Source organism: Ictalurus furcatus, chromosome 7 (assembly GCF_023375685.1).
Source record: "Ictalurus furcatus strain D&B chromosome 7, Billie_1.0, whole genome shotgun sequence".
Lineage (NCBI taxonomy): Eukaryota > Metazoa > Chordata > Actinopteri > Siluriformes > Ictaluridae > Ictalurus > Ictalurus furcatus.
In genome coordinates this window covers 8,890,089-8,915,025 of record NC_071261.1, presented here as the reverse complement: position 1 = coordinate 8,915,025, position 24,937 = coordinate 8,890,089, and the positions used below count along the sequence as shown (strand labels likewise).

Genomic DNA, 24,937 nt, shown 5'->3' with positions numbered 1-24,937 from the left:
AAGAGATTCTCTTCACGTTTTCCTCCCTGCCCCCAGCATCCTCTGTTTAAGAGAGTGTTGTACTGTAGTGTGTGCGTTCTGTTATAGAGTGTCGACCTCTATAACTTTTCCTGCCGGTAATGGAAGACTCCGATTCCATTTCCTGGCAACGTGGCAATCGCAGTAATACTAATACAATGAGGAGACTTGAACAGAGAATGTCGCAAATTCATTTATAGTTCTGAAAGTAAACATTTATGGACATGACGTATGAAAATAGGTGTCCTGTCTGTAGTACTGAATAATTTGTTTTATAATTTTGTAAACGGGTTAAACGGGTCTATAGGTCATGGTCTGGTTTAAATAAAATGAACTAAACATACGACTTGCTTGCTCAATGTTAGGTAAAGTAGGATATGGTGCTGTATGATATGAAGTGCTACGGCAAGGCATTGTGATGAAGAAGAAGAAAAAATCTTAGCCGTGACATTCAACATGAACAAAGAGTTATAAATATCACAGACTTATTCCAGAGTCACAGATCAATACATAATTGATTTTAGACTGAATTATATAAGCAGGTAAACCTTATTCTAGCTGTAAAATTTGAAACATGTTTCCTGTTGCTAAATAAATGGAGAAAATAATTCGAGATATTAGACGTCTAGTAATCTGTAGCTTGGTCCATAGATATAAGTTAAATACGCGTAAATTATTGTTGAAATCCTTCAGGCGTAATCTGTCTATCACTAGAGTACCTCTGGCACATTTTTTTTTTTTTTTTTTTGCTGAAAGTTGAACATTGTAGAATATTGGTTCACTTTTTTGTTAGCTGAAAATAATATTCACATCAGTTTGCTAACGTGAACTCTGCAGCACCATTCAAATGAAGCTTATTCTGTCTCTAATTCAGTAGAAATGGTGTGAAATCTGTTCTTTATTAACTGTGTCCTTATCAGGGTTTGATTTTGTTTGTACACTGGCGTGGGCACAAATTGAGATATTAGCATAATATATCCATATAATGCGAAGAGGAGCGAATGAACTTATCCAAATATATGGCACAGGGATGGGAAGGCAAGGGAAATGTCAATGGATAAGATCTCAGCACTGCTAATAAATGTTTGTAGACCTCCATAAGGCTTAGTTTTTTAACTACAAGGTGTTTAGGGATCATCATATACATGTTTTAATACAGTTCGACTTGCGTATCCTTTTTAATAGAGGATATGTGTGAGGTTTTTTTGGGTCTTAAATCTTTGTTTTCTTTATTTCTTGATTCAATAGAAAGACGTTGGGATGTAATCCATTACAAATCCATTGATCAGAATGAACCGATAATGTGTTTAAACCGATACAAATATACATATGAATACAAGGGGAATTGTTGTTTTTTTCTTACCAGAAAGATTCCCAGGGAATCTAGTTGAGACTAGAGGTGTGATATTTCTCTGTAAATTGGCAGACAGAATGTTTCCGTAGATGTCTGAATTCATTCTGCTGCTACCGTCATGAGTTATATCATCAATAAATATCAACGAGGCCATTCCAGAAGCAGCCACGCAAGCCCAAGTCATGACACTACCTCCACCATGCTTGACTGATGAGCTTCTGTGTTTTAGATCATGAGTAGGTCCTTTCGTCCTCCACACTTTGGCCTTTTCATCACTTTGGTAGCGGTTAATCTTGGTTCCAGAACTTTTCAGGCTCATCTCTGTATTTCTTTGCAAATTCCAATCTGGCTTTCTGATTCTTACTGCTGATGAGTGGCTTCATCTCGTGGTATGGCCTCTATATGTCTGCTCTTCGAACACTGGATTGTGATACCTTGAACTGTGGAGTTTCTTAGTGATGTCGCTGACATTAGTATACCAATCGTTTCTTTCTTTTTCAGGACATTCAAAATAGTTGTATCGGCTATGCCTAATGCTTGTGCACTGGCTCTGATTGATTTTTCCCTCTTTTCTCAGCTTCACAATGGCTTCTCCCATAGACAGCTCTTTGGTCTTCATGTTGGTTTATCCTTTTTAACAACAAATACAGTCTTCACAGGCGAAACCCAGGGCTCAAACCAAGAGTAGACATTCAGAGCTATTAACTGATTAAACAGTTAATCTAACAGGGCACACCTGGGCAACAAGAAACACCTGTCAGTCACATGCTCCAGTATTTTTCTTCACTTAAAACATGGGTTGGTTCATGCAACCGGTGACATGTTCTAAGTTGTTTAACACATGTAGATGTAAATATCAGGATATGAAAGCTGAAATAATGATCTGTTGTCTCATGTTTATCTTTTGATCTCAAACCCAGACGTCTTCAGTGCATAGCAAAAACAAACTAATTGGCCTTGCCGTTCCAGGGGGGGTTCTATTTCTACTTTCAGAGGGGTCTTTATACTGTTAAAATACACATATAAACAACCTTAAGCTCACTGACTTGGAGATTTGGTTCTAATACACATTTCTGATAGTCAGACCTCTCCATTGTTGCTTGTTAGAGAATGTGCAGATGTTGAAAAGCTGCAAGCTGCACATTTGGGGCAGTGTGCAAGACTGTGGGCAGACTGTGGCAAATGTAACACATTTCTCACAGGCTTACACCAACCACAGAGAAATTAAGTGTGTGAGAGTGGGTAGTATGTCTGTGCTGAAAAAAAAAAAAACATTTTCATGGCATTGGCTTTGTTTTTTTTTAAGTGAGAATGTTGTACAAACTTTGCCAAAGACTAATCAGTACTGGTGGGTGTTTTAAACATTTCTGTACTTTTATCCTATAGAGTTTCGCAATCAAGTATGTAATGTGAGCATGCAGTATCCCATATTCAGTACTCTATGCACTTCAGTACTCTATACACTTCAGTATCCCATACACTTCGGTATTCTATACACTTCAGTATTCTATACACTTCAGTATTCTGTACACTTCAGTATTCTATACACTTCAGTACTCTATACACTTCAGTATTCCGTACACTTCAGTATCCCATACACTTCAGTACTCTATACACTTCAGTATTCTGTACACCTTCAGTACTCTATACACTTCAGTATTCTGTACACCTTCAGTATTCTATACACTTCAGTATTCTGTACACTTCAGTATTCTGTACACTTCAGTATTCTATACACTTCAGTACTCTATACACTTCAGTACTCTATACACTTCAGTATCCCATACACTTCAGTATCCCATACACTTCAGTATTCTATACACTTCAGTATCCCATACACTTCAGTACTCTATACACTTCAGTACTCTATACACTTCAGTATCCCATACACTTCAGTATCCCATACACTTCAGTATTCTATACACTTCAGTATCCCATACACTTCAGTATCCCATACACTTCAGTACTCTATACACTTCAGTATTCTGTACACTTCAGTATCCCATACACTTCAGTATCCCATACACTTCAGTATTCTATACACTTCAGTATCCCATACACTTCAGTACTCTATACACTTCAGTATTCTGTACACTTCAGTATTCTATACACTTCAGTACTCTATACACTTCAGTACTCTATACACTTCAGTATCCCGTACACTTCAGTATTCCGTACACTTCAGTATTCCGTACACTTCAGTATCCCATACACTTCAGTACTCTATACACTTCAGTATTCTGTACACTTCAGTATTCTGTACACTTTGATATTCTGTACATTTCAGTTTTCTGTACACTTGAGCATCCTTTACATTTAGGTATTCAATCTACTTCAATATTCAGTACCCTTCATTATTCTGTGCACTTAAATATTCCATAAGTATCTATCTATCTATCTATCTGTCTGGATAACAGTATAGATTAAGCTATTCCATTCCTCAGTTAAACAGAGATTAGAGTTGAGTGATATACAGTATGTATGACCAGAGGAAACAACTACTGATATTTTTTCAAAAGCGGTAAAAAAAAGTCTTTATTCTGCTGCGTTAAGGCTTTAATGTATCATCTATCTTTACCACAAAATAGCCAGAAGATATTTTATGATGATTATGATGCCAAAACTGACAAGGAAAAACTGAAAATGGTTCAATCCTGTCTGTATTAGGATAGCAACAGAAATCTTCAAGCTGTCTCTTGGATAGTCGAATATCTTTAGAAAGAATGTGTCCTGAATGCTTTCTTTATTTCCCTGTCTTTTTCTCTCGTTCCTCACGTTCCATCTGTCCATGTGCTTTACCCTTGCCTCGCTCTCTCCTCCTGTTCCTGTTTTCATCCTCATCCTGGAACATCTGCAATCGTTCCTTCAATCTCCAGTTGTTTAGAAGGCAAACCCGTTTCCTTAAAGTCAGCTGTCATGACAGCGAGGCTAAAGTTTCAAGATGTTCTGCATACTGACCCAGTTCTGCTTGTGCTTTCACTGCAGCGCTGATATGATCACTATTCAGTCATGCACGCTGACAGTCACCGCTTAGACCATGGGGGTGATGATTATCACGTTTGTTTGTGAGAGCTGTCTAGAAGTACACACGTACTGACTTATTCATGAGGCATGAATTGTGTGTGTTAGGAACTTATATAGAGAATTCTGTGTGTGTGTGTGTGTGTGTGTGTGTGTGTGTGTGTGTGTGTGTGGGTGGGTGGGTGTGGGTGGGTGGGTGGGTGTGCATTTAATCCCTGTTTTCGAGTTTCTAATAAAGACCTAAGAGATAAAACATTTGCAGGAGATGGTTGAATAATTGAATAGCTTTTTATACTCTTTCCACATATGATAAGGATCAAAACAAAATAGTTTTCTGCTACATACCATGGATGAAAAGGAAGTGTCTAGAACATGCACGCACTAAAATATAGAACAGAGAGGAACAAAATATGTATATCCATGCTTTTTTTTTTTTTTTTTTTTTTTTTTTTTGTGGAAACAAAAAGATTGAGAGTTTTGGGTTTTTGAGACTTCTTAATGTAATTTGGATTTTAATTTCACACACACACACACACACACACACACACACACACACACACAACAAAACAAAACAAAAGCAGCATGTAGGCCTATGAACACTGGTTGACCTAGTTTCCCCTCCATCAGGGAGGTACACAGGAAGAGCTCATCGCAGCTGACTTTGAGGGAGTGCACCTGTGTTTTTGTTTAAATGACCTCATTTTAAATACACTAAAATCTGGAAAACTAACCAAGGTACATACACCGATCAGCCATAACATTAAAACCGCCTGTCTAATATTGTGTAGATCTCTCTTGTGCTGCCAAAACAGCTCTGAGTCGTCGAGGCATTGACTCTACAAGATCTCTGAAGGTGCAGTCTGGCACCAAAACGTTAGCAGCAGATCCTTTAAGTCCTGTACGTTATGAGGTGGGATCTCCGTGGATTTATTTGTCCAGCACGTCCCACAGATGCTCGATCGGAGTGAGATCTGGGGAATTTGGAGGCTTTTGGAGTCAACACCTTGAACTCTTTGTCGTGTTCCTCAGACCGTTCCTGAATAGTTTTTGCAGTGTGTCAGGGCGCATCATCCTGCTGAATCATACCGTTACCATGAAGGAGCATACTTAGTCTGCAGCGATGTTTAGGTAGTGCGTGTCAATTCATGCGTGAACACAAGCCAGTACATTACGAGAAAATACACACTGACATCTTATGAGCACAGTAAAGGATGATCCATAATGAAAATTCATGGAAAACATGTTTAAACCAGGAAGTACTCGGAACAAAGAACATGAAACAAAGCTCAGACTTCACAATACTTGATGTATGATTATGTCACAATTCCAGGAAATGATCAGCCGGTGTGTAGAAGCCAAAACGTCGTGCGGAAAGACACACTGACATCTTAGGAGCACAGAGAAGGCCCGAAAAAAGACGGAAAGGCTTGAAGGAAAGTGAATGATGAAGAACACCAGGAGACGTATCCGGAAATTTGAGGGATTGAAATGCGGGTTATTCATGCAGAGACACAGATGCGCTCATCAACTCCACACTAGTAAGAGAATCAAGTCTCTATAAGTGTATAGTTTTTGAAGGCAGGTAATGGTGGAGGTAGCCTGCAAATAAGAAACTGGAGAACACTGAGAATTAGTTAGTTCCAAAACTATACGGGCGCGTGATGTATTCTTCTAAATGAGTCATTTATTGTGAAACGATTGTGCATGCAGTTGTGGTTTCACTTTTATGGTTTTCTCTAGGTTCATTTTGTTTCCGTGAATGTGGCTCAGCATTGAGTGTTGAATAAATCTCCAAGCACATTTAACATCCAGCACCAAACAGCGTAACTTTTCAATATGACGTTATGGCTTGTGGAGGTTTCTCACTACTGGTAAGTTTATCCACCAATCCATATTCCATACCGCTTTTCCTACACAGGGTTGTGGGGAGCGTGGAGCCTATCCCAGGGAACTCGGAGCACAAGGCAGGGGACACCTTGGACAGGGGGCCAGCCCATCGCAGGGCACAATCACACACTTCAGATCAATTGGGAATGGCAATCAGCCTACAACGCATCTCTTTGGACTGGGGGAAGAAACTGGAGTACCCAGAGGAAACCCCTGAAGCACAGGGAGAGCATGCAAGCTCCACGCACACAGGGCGGAAGTGGGAATTGAACCCCCAACCCACGTTTGTAAGGCAAACGGGCCAACCACTAAGCCACCATGTCTGCCACCCCCCCGCCCTCAAAGCAGTACGTTTATATAGTGATGCAAATTTTCTGTATTGGACCGTCAGATTAATATCAAGGTGCGTTAACACTGTATACCACCAAATAAAATCGATCATCTCGTTGAAATAATTATTTAATTGAGATAGTACAGCTTACCATTGCCTCCCATTTAAAACGCAAACAAAGACACGGGTTGATGAAAACTCTGTCGTAAAAAACCCTAAAAAAAAAAAAAAAGTAAGGTTAAAACACTGCCTTAAAGCGTTCTTCACTGTCTCTTTTTAACCACTAAACATGGACACATTTTGGGTCAAAGTAACTGAATAAAAATGGTGTATAATGTAAAAATGATATCAATCATACTGTAAGGAGTATGTGGACAAGTATGCAATTTCAAACATAGCCACCGGCTTTTTCTTACATAATGCATTGTGTGTGTGTGTGTGTGTGTGTGTTCTCATTGGGAACAGCTTCCCATAGTGTGCTAGTGAGCAGTACGATGTGAAACACTCAGGCCAAGTCTAGGTTTAGTTTAGGAACCCTGCGTTATGTAACCGCACGCTCAGTTCATCTTACTCTCTTAATTAGCAGCAAGAGTTTAATGAGAGCAGCAGGTTTGGAAAAATCTCATGTCAGATACAGCAAAGTGACGGAGCAAGACAAATATAAGTGTTCGATCAGAAATTGATCGATTTTTGTATGGAGCGTATTATTATTATTATTATTATTATTATTATTATTATTATTATTATTAGTCCCTGAGCGCACAGATTTTTAACACCTATGGATGCTACTTACAACGAATCAGCTTTAATCCCTATAATGTATTTATGAATATAGAAGTATGACTGTGTTGTATGCACATACTGTACACTTACACTTACAGCACACGCTGTGTACTCTTACTGAGACTGAACACCACTGCAACCAGCCTTTTTTCATGTGCGGGTTCACATTGATGGAACTAATCACCTGGCTTTATTTACTCTATCACCATCCTCATATTTTGTTCTCATAGCCAGGTATGGTGAAATACGTCATGGGCAGGAACCTATTGCAGGGAGCAGAGTTGGGTATAATGCGTTACTGTATTCTAATTGCATTTTCATCCACTTATCTAGCTCCAGTTCTTGTCAGTAATAACAGTGCTGTTAGCATGGAGCCATCCCAGCCACCGACTGCTGGTTTTTGTGGTGAATTTTTCTTTCTCTCTCACTTCCTACTAGGAATTCCTTGTTAGCGATGTTGGCACCCTCATAAAAATGATTATACACTGTATCAGCAGAAAAATAATCTGCCTCTATCAAAAACAGAACCACTTCATTTAAACTCAATCTGGACCCCAGTCATTACCCACTCAGGTCAATGACTGTAATCATTACTCATATTATATGTATAACAAGAGATAATCCCTATGGCCTTACTACACTTCTGTAGAGCTCTATAAACATTCCATTGCACTTAATCACACTTACTTACGCTCCATACAACCACAGAGCAGTGTGATTTGGTTATGGTCGGGTGACTGGGCAAGCTTTAACATAATCAAACTTCTCTGGGAGGATTTGGATGGAAACGTTCACATGCAAGAGAGATTGTTATTTATTTATTTGTAGAAGAAATGTTTATCCATTCCTTTTCCATGCCGCTTATCCTACACAGGGTCACGAGGGAGGTTGGAGCCTATTCCAGGGAACTCTGTGCACAAGGCAGGGGACACCATGAATGGGCGGGCCAACCTATCACATACACCCATTCACACACACTACAGACAATTTGGAAACGCCAGTCAGCATTCAACGCATGTCTTTGGACTGTCTGGATGTCAGAAATGTGTCTATCTAATAAAGTGGCATAAAGAATGAGTGTAAATTCCATTTGAATGTTATTATCGTGCATCACACGGGCTTTATTAGGTTACACACGTTAAATCTGATCTAAATTTTAGTGCAAGGCTTCCTTGATTGGTGGCATCATGAGCAAATAAGAAAGAAAAAAAAAAAGCAGACAAAGGCAAGTGTGAGAATTGATTATTTTTTCTAACACATAGATAGCATCGGATAGTTCTGTTTACTGCCGCAAGCTTGTAATTATTGGAAAGGGAGGACTTATCTGCTGGAAGAGAAATCAAACCCACTTCTCATTAATGTCTGGCACAAATGGGTCACTCCAAAAATATTTGTGTGTTTGTGACAAGTTTGCTATCTGTGCAGCTGTTCAGCACTTAAGGGGGATATTGCTAACCATGAACAAGGGTTTCTCAAAGCAAAGAGAGGATATTATGAGGTAAATGAGGTTGTTTTTCTTTTTCGCACAGCACTCCAGTTTCTTTGCTGATGGCTTTACTCATTAAGCATAGCTCCTATATGTCTAGTTGATGCTTGGACATTCTTTTATCATTCGTGTTCATGGCACATAGACGTGATTATAGCTCATTAGTTATTTGCTGGGCCGCATGATGGCTTCCGTGGTTGGCGATTCGAGTGCCACCTCTGCCCTGAGTGTGTGGAGTTTGCATGTTCTCCCCATGCTTCGGGGGTTTCCTCTGGGTACTCCGGTTTCCTCCCCCAGTCTGAAGACATGCATTGTCGGCTGATTGGCATTTCGAAATTATGCGTGTGTGATTGTGTCCTGCGATGGGTTAGCACCCTGTCCAGCGTGTCCCACCTTGCACCCCAGGTTCCCAGGGATGGGCTTCAGGCTGCCAAATGGATTGACGGATGGATAGTTATTTGCTTCTGTTTTTAGAGGACAAAAAGTAAGACTATGCAAAATACAGATATAAAGCATGCCGTATGTATATGTGATGCTTTTAACCATTTATAGGTACATTTATTGAATGTTGTGGAACATCCATGAGAGTTCCTGTTATCATTTACGTTATATCAGCCATGAAAAGACATTAGCACAGGGTTCAGATAAGCTCAGGCCAGTATATAAGATTATATACTGGGGTAGGCTGAAGATTGAAGACCATGGGAGGATTTCTGTGAAGAAAGAAGAAGACATTTCTGTGATCTGAAAAACACATTTTTGCCCAAATATTGCTCCTTTATTTCGCCAAGAAAGTGGTCTCCCATTTGAACCCATTCCAGATTGCTCAAATATTCAGTGATATCCTTCCCCATTCTGTCCCTTTTAAGTGTATTGTCTGGCCTGAGTTAATCTAAACCCTGTGCTGACTTCAAGGAATGCCAGCACAGCCAGTCAAAGCTGCGGGACCTATTAGCCATGTTTGTGCTGTATATCTGATAAGTTGGTTCTCATTTCACAAAGCAAACAAAACTAACGCTATGATAGCGTTCCATTATGGAACATTAAAATGCATGCAACACCACCTACTGTGTACTTCTCATGAGGCAAATCTGTATACAATGATAAGATGATTTCATTCTTCCTCCTGGATGCCAGTACAGAGAAAAGCCTTTGTGTATGTCTTCCTTGCATCCCTGTGTATGAAATGAAGCTAAACGTAAGCTACACTTTAATTATGAACTGCCGTGTGCAGTGCAAATGAAGAGAGCAAGACGTAACTCCCTTAATAGACCTTCTCAGACAATTAGAGAATGGTGTGTTCCATACCTTCCTTCTTTCTTTTTTCTTTCTTGTTGAGTAGCGCCATGTTCTGAGAATGCTAGATGCACAACTGTCCACTGCAGTCGTTCAGATGAGTAAGTGCCTGGCTGTTAGTGTCAGTAGTTTCTTCCTCCATTTCGATCACTGTGGAGTGTATACCCAATTTCCTACAAGCCTGATGCTTACAATCCTGATACACCTCCGCACTTGAAACCAACACACACACACACACACCTTCCTCACTTCATTTCAAATCAGTGACTCAGGGGAGAATAGCGAGTTGGTTCTGATGCCTTACATCGATTAAGAATAATAAATGATTCAGCTTAATGTTGAGCCAAGTCACCAAGACAGATTCATTTGTGGTTGAGAGAGAGAGAGTTAGCCAGAGAGAGAGAGACTTACACAAATTACTAAACTTTGTGTAACTACAAGGTTTGTCACTTAGCAAGTTTCATCATTAACCTTGTGTTGTCACACAGAAAACGTCATCATAAAAATATCCAGTCACTACATTTATCTCATTTATACCTCTGAGCAGTTGAGGGCCTTGACCAAGGGCCCAACAGTGCCAACTTAGCAGTGCTGGGATTTGAACTTACAACCTTCCAATCAGTAGACTAACATCTTAACCATTGAGCTACCCCTGCCAAACCTAGTGATAGAGATGGAGAGAGAAAAAACCAGCATAGAGAGAACCTGGGGCAAAATCAGTAACTGACATAGAGACTGGGACAGGATGAGGGCCCATGCCTGATACTGACACATTGAAAGTCTCAAGGTCCTGTCAAGGTTTCTGAGACAGAAACAAGCCCAGGGGCTGAATGTGACCTTGTGGAAAGCTGACACATCAAGTGTGGCAATAAGTAAAACTAAAACGTTTAAAACGGATGCAGGGAAATTCTCAGAGGATAAGCGCAAGATGCTGGAGAGGGCTCAGAGTTAGAGCATTTCAATGTGTATGAGCCTTACATAAAGTAAAACTCAGGGGCTACACATGAACTGGAGAAATCATGGATAGACCTTCTGTCACAAGAGAAAGACAGAAAGACAGGGTCTGACATTTGGGAAATGAAAGGACATGGGACTGATACTTGAGATAAAAATGGCCTGAGTTTTACTCAGGGGAAGATTCAAGTCTAACACAGTGAAGTCTGATTTAAGGGAAATCTCATACCCTGAAAGAGATTCAGCAATTCAGCAAAGGTCAGGGCTAGTAATTGTCTGAGGATTTACAAAGACAACGTCTTGGAAACAAAATCTGACAGAGGACAATTCTTGGGAACCGTGCCAGTTAAAGTACCGGGTCAGAGAGGATGATAAAGACAACAGATCAGATACAGACTCAGACATGGAGCCAGAAACGGTTCATCCGTGTCAATTCCCGTGGCTGTAGAGGAGGGGTAAACTTCCTTTTGGGGGTCGGCTCCCGCTCCTTTTGACTGGAAAAGCATGACAGCTTAAACAGCCTCCTAAAGAGTTCTGAAGGTGCAGTCAGCCATTGGGGAAAAAAACGGTAATGCAGTTTGATTTCAGGCATGCAAAAGGGACTCAGATGACCTCTTGGAAACCAGCAGGGAAGCAAGAACTAGAGGACGGCTGTAGCAAGAGAGTGCAGCGGAGAAAAACTGGTCCGTGTAGGAGTAAGAAAACATATTACATATCAGATACATGGCAAAAAAATGACAGAAAGTGAAAATATCTTGAATATAGTCCAATTTATCTAGTACTTCCTATTATAAGATACTATTAAACGTATTTCTAGAGAAAATTCAAGCTTGAATTAGCCTTGTTCAAAAAATGTCTTGCTAGAACGAAGCGAAATGAACTCCTATTAGAATATGAACGTTTAAAATGAGTAAAAAATGTCTCAGAATAGGTTGACTGATCTTATATTTGGTCTATTGTAATCTTATAATAGGAAATACTACATATTTGAGTATGTTCAAGATATGTTCACATGCTAAGATGTCAGTTTTTGTAGTGTATATGCATAGATTAGCAAGTAGCAGATCATCAGTGTAGGATAGAGGTCATTCTCTATAGCAGCGCTCACCAACCCTCTTCCTCGAGATCGACCTTCCTGCAGGTTTCATCTCCAACCAAAATCGAACACACCTGTTTTAGTTGATCAAAAACTTCTTAATTCAGTGATTAGATGGTCAGGTTGGCATGATTATGGTTGGAGGTAAAAGTCTTCAGGAAGGTAGATCTCCAGGAACAGGGCTGGTGAGCACTGATCTATACTGTATATTTCTGTATGTCAAAACATTGATGCAGGAGGCAAAAGAAAGTATTTCAACATTTTGTAAAAGCCAAACATTAGTCTAAGTCCAATGAGAAAGTACACCTGGTAACTTAATTGTGGAAAACATCATCGTCATCATGTTCAGTACCCAATTTATCCTGTTCAGGGTTGTGGTTGTGGTGGATCCTGATTACAGATGGGATGCCACTCCATCACAAGTCACCATCCACACACATATTCACACACTTTTCACACAGGAACTCAGAACTCAGGCAAAACCCATTGGGGATCTTGAAGCTGTGAGCTGGCAACACTACCTGCTGCAGTGCCATGCTGTGAGGAAAACATGTTCCAAGGCATTGAACAAATCAACTTTGGTGCTTTTCATCTTGTTCTTCAGATCAACAAACTGTCCACGAAGCAGTTTAATCATTTGCAGAAAGCTATTACAATGGAACAACTGCCAGGTGTTTTTTTTTTTTTTTTTTTTCTGGGCTGGGGAGGGGTCCAAGGTATACAGTGACATGTGGAATAGGCATATTTGATCAAAATGTTCAAATACGTGCTTATGTCCCAGATTTATGTCCTCTCCAGTTGGAATGCTGTTTTCAAAAATATGTGCAAGTAAGATTGTTTCCAAGAATTCTGGGGAAATTTTGTATTTAAATGGGATATCATTTAGTTATATAGATATATATAAAGTCATAAATATATATATATAGTCATAAAGTACTTTATTTATAAAAGAAAAGTGCGATACAATGATAAATAGCATTATGCAATACAGTATATTTGGGTTCTTCCTGTAAGAAATGAAACTGCTGACCGTTTCATTGGCTTTCCCACACTATTGTGAAAAACACTATCATACTTGAGTTCTTTTCGGGAATATGACGCGTGTTTACACAGAAGGTTTCTGAATTCATGGAATGAGCATTTTGAAAATCAATCACACTTTAGTTCTGCTTAGCAATGAGACAGCAAATAGAGAAGGAGAAGACCGAGGCAAAAAGAGAGGAAGTGTTCAGGCCTGATATCTTGACACATGGCAACCTGAGATACTCATCCATTTTTTTCACTGCCACACACATGCATGTGCAGCAGGAATGCTGTCTGAATGCAAATGCATTTTTCAGAAATACAGATAAGAATGGGCTACATTTTGGTTGGTGGTCTTTTGTTGTTGGTGGTGGTGGTGGTGGTGTTTTTCCAGAAAGAGAGTTGAATGATTAGGAGGTTTTCACTTTCATGCAGGCATGAGTGAGCAGTCAGATATGAAGCTTGCTGGATAATGAAAGACCCGAGCAATGCATTTACAGCATCCGCCGTCACAGTGCTTTAAATTACAGCGCTAGTTTGTTTCATTTTTGGGGGGGGGAAAAAAAATACATTTGTTAGAAGAAAAAAAAAAACCCTGAGGATAAAAAAAAAAAAAATCCATTTTGAATGAAAGTGATGTAGCTGAGAATGAGGAACTGTCAGAGCCAGAATTCACACACCATGCTGACACGGCTGGCATTTCTACCTTTTTTTTCTAGTGTTTTCACGTATTTTCCAGCGTTTTCCAGCATTCTCGTGGGGATGGGGATCCCTTTTGGTGCAGGCCCCGCCCACTTTGAGTTTAATCTGAATAGAAATACAGATACGGATATTCAGAGCAGTAAACAGATACCGATAGTGGCATTGCATTACACACCCCTAATGTGCACACACTCTATCACATTTGTTTTGGCTGGTTTGGAAGTCTGTTTACAATAACATCACAGAATATCTCCTCTTAGCTCCTCTTTTCCGTTCCTTTAAATCACTTTTTGTCTATGTTGTACTTACATTATTAGTCTTATTAGCTGTGTAAGGGTTTTCCCAGCGTGACTCATTGTGTGTAAAGGCTGAATTAGTTAATAAAACCACCAAGCCAAAGAAAACAAAAAAGGCAGCATACTTTTCTGTCCAAAGAACAATAGAATTACCAAATCAAAAGGAGGAGAGAAAGAGGCTTACTTTCATATGAATGGAGAAAAGGGTGAGATACTGTGTGGAAGGAAATGAGAGGGAAGGAGTAAATCCATTCCCTCTGTGGGGCCTTTCACAGCATGGCATCTGAAAACTGCGATTGTTGCTTGCACTTCAATTGGAGTCAGTGACAGTCACCTCGGTGAGTCCTATTTCACCTTCAGCTTCACTTTTAAATTAATAAGCTTCAGACGAAGCCTTTGGCACTGAAGCCACTTGCTCACATTCTCAGTCATCCCAGACTTTAAAAGAGTACCCTGGAACCAAAAAAACCTCTTACTCTAGGGGCTTTGAACGAACGAATGAATGAATGAATAGAGGAACGAATACAGCAGATATCACTTTTGGGAAAGAATTTAAATTTTGTTTTTCCCTCAATCCAAACCAAGTCATTACTTTGGGGGAATAGTGCATGACTGAGCACTGTGAGCTTTTATGGATTAAATATATTATCGGATGTCGCAAATTGTAGAGAGCTGCAGTATATAACCTTTTCTAAATAGGTAGCTTTGATGAGGAAAAAAATGTAAAGTGGTGGACTGACCTTTTAAAAGAACATTTCATTTATTGTATCCTGGACTAGTTTCTTGGATATATGGAGTACATTATTTTCATATAGCAAGAAAAAGGACGATCTTGTGCTAATTCATTATTTCCTGGAAAAACAACATGGCTGGAAGCAGATATAATGAGTCTTTGTTGGTCACATATACATATGCACTGTGAAATTCTTTTCTTCGCATACCCCAGCATGTCAGGAAGTTGGGGTCAGAGCACAGGGTCAGCCATGATGCAGCACCCCTGGAGCAGAAAGGGTTAAGGGCCTTGCTCAAGGGCCCAACAGTGGCAGCCTGGCAGTGCTGGGGCTTGAACCCCCGACCTTCCGATCAGTAACCCTTAACTACCAAGCCACCACTGCCCCCGGAGAACTGTTCTCCTGTCTAAGTAGACCATAACACCTCATTTGACTGACAGTTAATAATGACAGCTAAGAGTTATAGTATTTTCCTGTAAACGCTGTCTGATTGGTCTCACCTCCCTTCACTGGAGAGATAAAATGACAACACCGCCGTGTCTTCTTTTACTGACGTTCAGTTACGCAGTGACAAACCGCTCCAAGTGGAGAATTATTCTGAGATAAAGAAACACATCTTCGGGTCTACAGCCCCCGATGCTCAGGACGGCTTACACTCCAGGTCATTTATTTTAAAAATGTTTTGTTTCTTTAACAATAAATTTGTAACACAAGTAACCGTAACTTTATTGACATCAGTAACTGTAATCAAATGATAAAAATTTAAACTCTAATGCGTTACGTTACTATGTTGTACTGTGTTATACCCTACTCTGAATATAATACACAGAACCCTAAATACATAACCGTAGTTCCATTATATGAGATTAAAACTGACCACTTCGAAGCATCCCTTTGTTTTAATGTATTGAAAGTTAAAAGCTGCACAGAAAACAGGTAGCGGTTAGATTAGAGAGCAGGGACACTGAAAAACAACTCTACATCCTAGTGAATCACAGCTCTTCGTTCTGGTCGCTTACCAATTTATAGCTTGCTAATGTGAACTTAGCTGAAGCCAGAATGAAGTGTTGGTTGCGAGAATGATGGAGTGGACCTTTAATGTCACAGAGACATCAACAAGTCCCAGTCAAGTGCACGATTCCCACACTCTCTCATTACCCTGTAAAGAGGCCAGAAAAGGCCTGACGAATGGAGCCGGTTTATCTTAGTGCATTGTGAAATGTAGTACATTAAAAAAGTATATTGCGGTGGAGAGACAGATCTATGGGCATGAACAGTGTTTAAGGAACAATGTTTACGGCTCTTCGATGAGTGTTGCACAGAGAACCAGAACGAATTCAGTTCCATTTAGGTATAGAAATCGAGTGAGTGGCAAAGAGTGAAAGCTTGGCGTCAGGCACGGTTTCAGACGCCTATAAACAAGGAAGGCCCCAGCACGGTAATTGGCAACATGCAAATCCAGTACGTGTTCTGTGAGCTGACAAGCTAATTACAAGCAAAGACGTGTCATGCTAGTTGATAAAGGAAAAAAATGTGGCAGTTTTTGAAGGAGAACATTTGAATACACCCAATAAATATGGTAACACAAGAAGATGGATGGATGGATGGAATTTGGTGTGAAATGGTTTATGAGGTATGTAGTAGAAAAGAATGTCCTGTGCCAAGAAAGTTCTAGCATTGAACTAATCATTATAAAACTATTGTAATTATATAGGAACTAGGAACTATAAACATTTTTTTTAATAAGAAGCTGTTGATAGATGAAAGTGTGACCGTTGAGGTGTTATCACACAAGAAAAAAGCGTATTAATGACAACTAAACGGAACAGAAGGAGATACTCAATGCTTTACTTTTTGTGTTTAAAGAGGTTTACTCTCTCTCGCCCGACCCCCTATCTAAATAATGGAGGATATTACAGTAATGAGTCTTTATTGGTCACGTAGACATTACAGCACAGTGAAATTCTTTTCTTCGCATACACCAGCATGTCAGGAAGTTGGGGTCCGAGTGCAGGATCAGCCGTGATACAGCGCCCCCTGGAGCAGAGAGAGTTAAAGGCCTTGCTCAAGGGCCCAACGGTGCCAGCTTGGCAGTGCTGGGGCTTGAACCCCCGACCTTCCAATCAGCAACCCAGAGCCGTAACCACTAAGCCACACTGCCCCATTAGTGTTTTATTTTTTTATATGTATTTTCATCGTAAATATTTCCTGCACAAACACACGCAAACACACTCTCGTTTCTGGTCTCTATAAACTAGTTGAACAGCAAAGTGATGAGGTCAGAAAGAGAGAGTGGAGAAAGCTCGGCATCACTTGTTAATTAAACCTTGGCCTTGTGTGAAGACTGACTCGTGAGAAAGGGCAGGGATTTTTGTTGTCGTTGTTGTTGTTTGTTTACGTGCTGACATCATTAGCATACCCATCTGTCCTGGAGATTTAAAGACAGGACGCTGTTGAAGAACAAGATAGACAACAGGGAGGGAGTGAAAGCAGTTCGTGAAAGAGCCGAAAGCAGCCCCGACTTAACAACTTAGAGAAAGAATCTTACATTTGTGAGAAAACATGGTACACATGGCTGCCATGTCTGTTCAAGCACCTTTTTTTTATTTATTCATGGACTATTTTGAAGAGCAGCTAAGCCAGTACACACAAGATTTACGTCCTGCAGTGATTTGGCCAACGTATACGGTCAACATGTTGAATTTATTTCACTTCATAACGGCGCAGAATGTTTCCCACCACAATGGAGTACACGTAATTCATTACAGCACTGATAATTACCTCCTGACTAAAGGCATTTGTCAGTACTTTGAGTGTGTTGTGAGGAATTTGTGTCTGAATGTTCAGTAAGTGCTCCAGTGGCGTTTTTTAATAGATGATTTGGTTGGGCCACATGTTGAAATGATTTTTATCATCCTAATGACTGATCAGTTCTAAAGCAAATCAAATGGATTTCAGAGTTGGATTTCTGTGGCTTTGAATTTTCTCAGTTCTTAACTACTGTGTATAACTGGCCTAAAGTCATCTAATTAACAATCCAATTCAAATGCTTTCATATTGCTGTTTTGGAATAGTTTACATCCTTGACTAGTTATGCCCCAAATACGTCATTTACCTTCCAATTTAATTTGAGTCGAATTTTAATTGAACCTGAAAAAGTCAAGCATCAACGGTTCATTAAAATTTGCCGGTGTGCAACGAATGAGGATCCTGATAATCTGAGACGTAGTATGTACCTGTGTAATTAGGTGAATTGCTGACTCTTGCTTGAAATAATGAACCTCAGAGGCACATCTGATTACAATGATGAGAACATTAACAAAAACAAGTGTGTGTGTGTGTGTGTGTGTGTGTGTGTGTGTGTGTGTGTGGGTGTGTGTTTGCAGTTTGTTATCAATACATTGTTCCATTCCATTCATCATGTTCTGTTCATACAACCACTTAACATTCAAAAAACGATCAATTCTTCAGCAATAATAACAACAGACTGATTGCTCAGCTTGTGAATTCGAATAATGCGTACTTCACGCTATTAGTTTGTAAACATCACGGCTGGACAAACCACTATCACTATTCGCAGATTCCCACCAGAAAAGCAGGTTCAATAAGCTGATTTAACAGTCTACAGTACTTATTATTATTGATCACATATACATTACAGTGAAATTCTTTTCTTCGCATAACCCAGCCATGATACAGCGCCCCCTGGAGCAGAGCAGGTTGAGGGCCTTGCTCAAGGGCCCAACAGTGGCAGCTGGGCAGTGCTGGGGCTTGAACCCCTGACTTTCCGATCAGTAACCCAGAGGCTTAACCGCTAAACCACCACTGCTATTATTATTTCACTTGTCCGACATCCAGAGAAAGAAAAAAAATCACTATTAAAGTAGGAAGGAAGCCTTCATTTCGTCACATATACTGTAAAATTCTTTTTTTCCCCCACATATCCCAGCTTGTTAGGAAGCTGGGGTCAGAGCACAGGGCTATGATATGGTACTCCTGGACCAGCTAGGGTTAAGGGCTTTGCTCAAGGGCCCCAATAGAGGCAGTTTGGGGTTTGAACCCCCAAATCAGTGACCCAGAGCCTTAACCACTGAGCCACTACTGCTGCTATCTGTTTACTGAGGATCTGCTCTGGCTGTTGACAATAATTATTTTTACTAGCCATATTAATTAGCTCGAACAAACTAGACAATATTTCCAAAATTAGGAATATGAAGGGGTGTGGAAAAACTGAAATAAATACAGTACAGTACAATGCAGCATAAAACCTGTAAATCTAATGCTAGCCCAACACACGTCACATTTAAACACATGAAACACATCAGAGCGAAAACGAAGACGCGAGCCAGACTCAAATAGCATCCTTATGTGCAAGAGAGCACCACAAGCAAGCCTTTCTGCCTTTTTTGTCGAGGGAACAACCATGATACGCTTCATCAACAGTGACTTTATAACATTAAAGATAAAGATTATAGCTACATAAATTCCCAGGAATTCAAGTCATCACTTATTTTCTGTAGCTTTTCTCTATGAATTTATGACTCCTGAACACGGTAGAGATGTTTTTTTGATCCTCCTTGACGTGATGCAACTCGTTTGTTCTTCGCAGGGGTTTCCTATTCTATGCTTCATGGGCCGGCACAAGATGATGACATCACAGTGGAAGTATTCAGGAAGAGACGGTGGCTGTCTGAGCCGAGAATGACCAGCAACAAAGCCAGTCAGGAGACTTCAGAGGTGGAGTCACAGGATTCACCTGGACCACTGGAGGATGCTGAAGCAGATAACAGCTCCCAGATAACGGTAAGCTGTTATGGTTTGTTGAGGAGTTGGACAAGTACATCAGCACAGGAAAGTTGTAATAAAACAGGGCTTCTCAAACTCTTTGCAGCCAAGGACCCCTTAAAGCTGTAAAATAAATTCCACAAACCCCCTCAGCACACACTGAGACACACCATAGAACTTTCCAGCAACAGCGCACATTAGGTAGGTCCAAACCGTTGGTATTGTTTATAGGCCTACGTGTTTTTCAGTTATTGAGGTTTGGATTCAAGGGTCCAGTCAACTATAAAAACTCAATAATAAATGCAATAGCATTCCATAACGATGAATTGTGCTTTCCACCACTGAGACCTAATTAAAAAATAAATAAAAACACTTCGTAGACCTCAGGGATCCCTGTACCCCACTTCTTTGAGAACCACTGCAATAAAGAATAGTTCAAAACAGGCTGATAGTAAAGGATACGTCTATGGCAGAGTACCTGTGACTGCTTGGCTATATTTAGAAGTACCTAACCAAACAGCTGTAAATGCAAGAGATCTTAATGAAACAACTGGCAAATTGTGAATGAAATGCTCAAACCCTGGCAGCTGTACATTCTCCATCAGAGGATGATGAGGTGCTTCAGAACTGATGGAAAAATGGAAGAGTAGAGCCAGATGGAAGAGGTGACTGGGTGTGAGAGGCTGTAGAAAGCCTAGAGAAAACAGAACTTGATAAGCAATGTGCTATAACGCAGTTTAATCTGATTTAATGAGTCTGTCTCATCAGGGTTGATGGCAAAGATCCTCCGCACCTAAAGCAATTTGCACTACAGCATTATGGTCCTTTTAATGCTCGGGTTTAATGTTTGTATAGTGTGTGTGTGTGTGTGTGTGTGTGTGTGTGTGTGTGTGTGTGTGTAATGTAGCACCAAAAGGGCTCACTATCTCATATGATTAAAAAGATGACTTTGACTTTGAAAACAGCCAGATGGTGTAGAGAAAAAGCGCTTGTCTCCTGTTGCCTTCCATGCAGCCATGCTTATTATTAAACCTCATGTGGTCGGAGCTGTGTTTGGGAATGTTTGTGTACGCCTAGGTAGAAAGAGTTTTCTGGCTCAACGGAGGGTGAATTAGACAGGATTTAACTGTGTGTGTGTGGGTGTGTGTGTATTTCTGCTTCAGCCTTGCTTATCGTAAGGACCTTAGAGAGTCTTTGCATTGTGTGCTTCAGTACACACACACATTTCACTCCATTTTAAAAACCAAAGAGTTCGAAAACATAAACCAGCCGGGCTGCTGTCAGTCATCACCGCTCGCAGATATTTATAGACTCAGGAGTCTGTATCGTTCACTATAGAATAGAATAGAATAGAATAAAATATTGTCGTCATACGAGTACAGTGAAATTAGATTAGCGTCTCCTGTTGTTATACGTGTAGAGAATATAAGAGGTCATAAAATAGTAATGGAAGTATTACAATACTGTGCAAAGTTGTAAGAAATGTGCGATATACAATTGCACACGCAAGTTAGAAGGCAGTGTAGGGTATTAGAGCAAATAATACTGTAGAGATATTGCAGTCAGAATCATTTAGCTCACTATTCAGTTTAAATTCAATTCGGTTTTAGTGCGTTTAACAGTGGACATTGTCTCAAAGCAGCTTTACAGAAACATTATCAGTTCAGGATATAGATTTTAAAAGAGTGGTTCTAAGCCTCACACCGATATATATGCAGTCATTGGCCAAAAGTTTGCGATCACTATACATTTGTGTGTATAGTTCAGTTGCTCTTTTGACTGGTGACAACAGTGGACTGCGCCACGTTCAGTTTTTTGGCAATTTCCCTACTAGACATCTGCTTTTCGTGCAAAATGAAGATTTGCGCACGCTTCTCTGACGACAATTCCTTTCCTCGAAGCATGATCAAATCTGCAAACAAGAACGCGATAACAGAGAGTCATTAAAAGCAGTACTCAGCGTGCATGTGCAGTACCCACGTCAATGTTTGTCAATTATCGCTCATTCGGCATAAAATTACAACAGCGTATCAGATTGCGAGATCAGTAAAACAAAAAGAAATCACAAGAGACCAACTCACCTTGCAAGCTTTGTTACAGCGAAAAACTATGGATTATTATTTTAAAAAACACAACTTCACAACTTTCACAATAGACGCCAGGACTACCACGCAATAGCTAGCCCAAACAGAGCTAAACCTAATTAACTGCGAAAAATTGCATGAAATTGCTGGTGATTGCAAACTTTTGGCCATGACTGTATATACACCGATCAGCCATAACATTAAAATCACCGACAGGGAGGATTCCTTTAAAAATGTATTCCGTTACAGTTACAAATTACTTCATAAAAAATGTAATCATTAACGTAATCCAAGTATCACAACATGAAAGTAATGTAATCGGATTATTTTTGGATTACTTCAGTGGCGCACATGTAAATAAAGTCAAGAGAAAAGCAATACTTTTATTCAGAGTTTATTTTACAGCTTACAAGCGTTTTAGAGTTTAAAAGGGGGCGGGGCTTAATAGGTCCACGAGTGTACCGGGGCTTAATAGGTCCACGAGTGTACCTTCAGCCATCCGCTGCCAAGTCCACTGGTTTCAAACTGTTTTTCTGTAGTCTTGTGTGCATTGTTTCAGTCTTCTGCTGTCTCTCATTACTACTCCTGAGAGATCAGGACGAGGGTGGAATGGGAATTAGAGCACACGGGCTTTGAGGTACACTCCGTAAAGAGATGGCCAGCAGGAGTGTACACAAGCCTAGTTTGTCATGCTTGATCGATCAAGGGTGATGGACAATTTGTTCAACGGCAACAAAACCAAAGCAGGATCATAACCTGTAGTCTCTTTTATTCTGTTCTAAATCTATGAATCAGCTTCCCTATGTAAATCTGTCTGGAATTAACCAACACTCACACAGACATTACCTGTTAGTCTGTGCAGCTCTCTATTAGAAGGTGAGCGGTGCGTTAGGTTCACAGTCAGCCACCAAAATTATTGGCACTCTTCAACAGAATGAGGAAAAAATTATTGTACAAAATAGACTGATTCGAAAGATCCACTCATACTGTAACTATTCACTTTTCCTCTGACTAAAATTCAAAAATTCTTATAAGAACATCTTTATGTATCTTTAAATAATCTTTCAATAATCATATTTTCTCGTCCCTAAGGGGAGGAAAAGCCATACAATATGCTTGTGGATTGTTTATGATTTGGAGATTTATGTTTTTGCAGCTTGTTGTCCAGGAGCTCTTATGAAGTATTGGGATATTTTAGCCCAAAGCCTGGTTGCCTCTGCCAGGAGGTTAGCTGTAGATGGAGCTCTCAACAATGCTGGAGTTGACCTTAGAAGAAGATTCATGAAAGGGCACATGATTAAATGTTGAACAACAAATCCATCTGCACCACTTATCCTACACATGGTCATGGGGGAGGCTGGAGCCTATCCCAGGGAACTTGGGGCACAAGGCGGGGTGCCAACCTATCGCAGGGCACAATGACACAAACACTCACACACCCATTCACACACGATGGACAATTTGGAAATCCCAATCAGCCTACAGCGCATGTTTTTGGACTGGGGGGAGGAAATCGGAGTACCCGGAGGAAACCCCCGGAGCACGAGGAGAGCATGCAAAACCTGGAGGTGCGAGGCAAACATGCTAAGCAGTAAGCCAATGTGCCCGCCTGCTTTACAACCAAATTAAGGTTATGTGAGTGATGGCATCTGCGTAAAACAGCTAGTGATCTGATTTACCTTCAAGCTGACATGTTTCTTGATGAAAATATAAACAGTAGGGATGTAACCAAGTCCTGTACACTACGGTACATTATTCAGTGTTCTGTATAAACAGATACTAATACAAATAAGAGGCACACCATTCATTTCAGGGGGTTGTTGTTGTTAGCGTTGTTAGCTAAATTTGTTGCAGAGCTCTAGACTTTTACACTCAGACGTTTAAACAGCAGATTTCACCTGTCCTTGATGTTCCATGCACATTGTGCGTCCACTGGATATGGATTGAGTGCAGCAGCGTGTCTGTTGCTTTCAGCAATGGCTGGGAAATTTGCTTTGCTAATTTAATTCTGTTTGCGCTGTTTAGGACCAGTGGTCTGAGCGGTCTCAGGGCTGCTCAACCCTCTGTGAGGCGCTTGTGCAAATACGATTTTGTTTTAATATATTTCCTTTTTCAAATGTCCTTCTGTCACTTCCCAGTAAAGCCAACTCATTTCATTACAAATCAAACTGAATTATAACACACCCCCTTAAATTCTGCCTTATTTTATATATATATAAATATATATATTTGTTTTGTTTTGCATTGTCTCCAAAGCTAATAGAGGAGAAAACTCATTTCATATAGTATGAGAAATGCTTTAGCTTGGTGTGGCTTCCATGTTCATCATGACTAATGGCTCATGTGTGTTTAATCCCACATGTTTAGAGCAGCCAGATACAGAGCCTGCAAATCTGCTACACGTTTAATGTGTTTTACCTGCCAAACCATCCGCTCATTAAAATAACGCTGAATTAGTCCTCATAACACCGGTAATCCTTGGAGGAGACCCGTTCCTTCTGAGGCATGCTGCCGTTGGCCTCCAATAAATAACATGTGAGTCATAGCTTGTAATCTCAGTTTTCTTGTTTGCTGTCAGCCTTCAAGTTGCCACAGTACAGAACCCATCACAGCAGCATCTCCCACGACGTCCACGTCGTTTCATCATTTTAAAGCTGTGTTTAAAGCCAGAACATAAACTGACAACAAATAGTGTGTCAACTTGCAGCTGCATATACTATATCAGCATCTTATGCTGGATGTGAAAATCATTTTGAACACATTTGTGGTGTCTTGGAGAATATGAACTAAAGTTTATGGAGATGTGTTAATCATGTGGTCAAAATTTTCATTTACAGCAGATGATCTTATCCAGAGCGACTTACATTTATCTCATTTATACAACTGAGGGTTAAGGGCCTTGCTCAAGGGCCCAACAGTGGTAGCTTGGCAGTGCTGAGGCTTCAAATCCTGACCTTCTGATCAGTAACCCAGAGCCTTTAACCACTGAGCCACTACTTTACCCTACATGGTCCTGTAAGTGTGTTTCAGAAAGACGCAACAACAGTAGAAGATCAGGAGGATAAAAAGACGTCAGCAAGCCACCTAATG

The 24,937-nt window shown here is 40.3% G+C and overlaps 1 protein-coding gene across 1 annotated transcript in view; it reads left to right on the top strand.

Moving 5' to 3' along the window:
• The window catches only part of plxdc2b (plexin domain containing 2b), a 106,977-nt gene that overhangs the window by 21,123 nt on the left and 60,917 nt on the right, over nt 1-24,937 (top strand). Inside the window, exon 2 of the mRNA XM_053628242.1 lies at nt 19,588-19,781. Coding sequence (XP_053484217.1) covers nt 19,588-19,781 — 194 coding nt within the window. The remainder of the gene's footprint in view (nt 1-19,587; nt 19,782-24,937) is intronic.